The 1,937-nt window shown below is 36.8% G+C and overlaps 1 protein-coding gene across 1 annotated transcript in view; it reads left to right on the top strand.

Moving 5' to 3' along the window:
• Positions 1-1,937, top strand: part of LOC102487234 (gastric triacylglycerol lipase) — an 11,748-nt gene that overhangs the window by 7,941 nt on the left and 1,870 nt on the right. The window contains exons 7-8 of the mRNA XM_006147696.1: positions 1,116-1,187; positions 1,609-1,680. Of these exons, the coding sequence (XP_006147758.1) occupies positions 1,116-1,187; positions 1,609-1,680 (144 nt within the window). The remainder of the gene's footprint in view (positions 1-1,115; positions 1,188-1,608; positions 1,681-1,937) is intronic.

A 1,937-nucleotide genomic window follows, 5' to 3' on the forward strand; every position in this document is an offset into this window, starting at 1 on the left:
AGAAAGAAAGAAAGAAAGAAAGAGAGAGAGAGAGAGAGAGAGAGAGAGAGAGACAGGCTTATTTGTAGGAAAAATGTCTAGACATTGAATAACTGTTCTTGTAAATATTTTTAATGCTGATAGTCATTTTCATTTCCCCATAGATTCTATAAATTATATGTCAGAGCAACTACCTATATAAGACCTTGCCTATATTTTTTATCTGCCTTTTTACTCACTTTTAATTGAACGGGAGTTTTAAAACACATATGACAAAATGAAATACCATAAAATAGTTAAGAATATGGATTCATGTCAACCTAAATTCAAATTCTACCTTTGGACTTATACGCCTCTGTCTTGTTTTCTCATTCACAAAATGGGTTACTGTGTAGAGCAAATGAGCTACCATGCGAAAAGAATATGGACCATAGTACAAAGCACACAGTGCACGGTAATATCATAAATGTTTGTCAGCAGTACTGTTATTCATAGACAACGATCTCACTCAAAATTGTCATTTTACTAACGTAAGCTAGGACACTTAAGAAACCCAAGTTCATGGATTTGAATATAATTCTATGAAATCGTAGTTACTGGGGGCAGTGATGGAAAAGACATATTAGCTCCTGCTTCATAGAAATCAAGGGGAATCAGTTCTCAATGCTAGTATTCACTTTTGTGGAGATATATCTCCATGTACTCTCTGGCAAAATTGAAAAATAAGTAAGAGTCATGCATGAATATTTAATTTACTGCACTCTTGTGTGGGTAAAGAAGAATAAAAATGAAGAATTCAGATTCAGAGACCTAGATTACAGGTTGTGGCTCTAATCAGTTACTCTGTATGTTTCACTGGACATTTCTCTAAACTCCTTTCAGGCCTGATTTCCATTCTGAGGGGAAAAAATGGTGCCAGAAAGTCCCTCTCACCAAGTGATGATAATTTAAATGAGTTAACACTTGGAATTGTACTTTGGAAATGCTTACATACAACTGTATTCCTCATATCCTTCCAGTAAATGCTTGCCCTCAAATACTTAACCTGAATCAGAAAATTTGGATTTTTAGCTATGTTTGAGAAACCTGGATGTGTGTCTAAAAATGCCTGTGTACGTTGCGTGTTTGGTTTCTAGAGTCGCTTGGATGTGTACCTCTCACACAACCCAGCTGGAACTTCTGTTCAAAACCTCTTACACTGGACTCAGGTATCGTGTCTCAAATGCTGTTCAAGTTTTTTCTTGGCCTGAACCCTTGGTACTTTACCTAAAGCACATTCTTAAAATAGTCTCTCAAATGCTTCTGGCGGGTAAATTTTCTGGCATATGACTACCAGATGAAAATACCCATCAATCCATGTAATGAAAATCTCACAAAAACAGGTGCTTTGGGGCAAAATTAATGAATAATTATTATAACCTGACATAAAAGAAAAATTATTTCAAGCAAAACTACACTTAAACTTGCATAAATACCTTGTCCTACATGGATAATAACCTTTTTTGTTAAAATGAAAACAATGATTTAATAACTGTCTAAACTGGAAAAAACCACTTGGCAATGTTTACGTTTTACTGTTCACATAGGATAATTTTAATTTTTTTTGTGTTTTAAATTTCTCTACCTTAGGCTATTAAGTCTGGAAAATTCCAAGCTTTCGACTGGGGAAGCCCGGCTCAGAACATGATACACTACAGTCAGGTGAGCTTCTCAAAGTTGAAATTATCCACATTTTGTAAGACAAGGATATAAAAGCTAAAAAGGAAATGATAATAAGCATACACCCCTTTGCTGAGAATGCTGACGCCCTGCCCCCTGTTCTCCCACGTCGGGCACTCCTTTTCCAGCAGCCGTTGCTGGTGTGAGCTGCCCTCAAAATACCACACCCACACATTCCCAGAACTTACCACCACCCACTGCCATATATAACCCTGTCCTGTATCCCAGTCCCCTAGCTC

This window comes from Tupaia chinensis, unplaced genomic scaffold (genome assembly GCF_000334495.1).
Source record: "Tupaia chinensis unplaced genomic scaffold, TupChi_1.0 Scaffold000217_1, whole genome shotgun sequence".
In the NCBI taxonomy this organism is placed as follows: domain Eukaryota; kingdom Metazoa; phylum Chordata; class Mammalia; order Scandentia; family Tupaiidae; genus Tupaia; species Tupaia belangeri.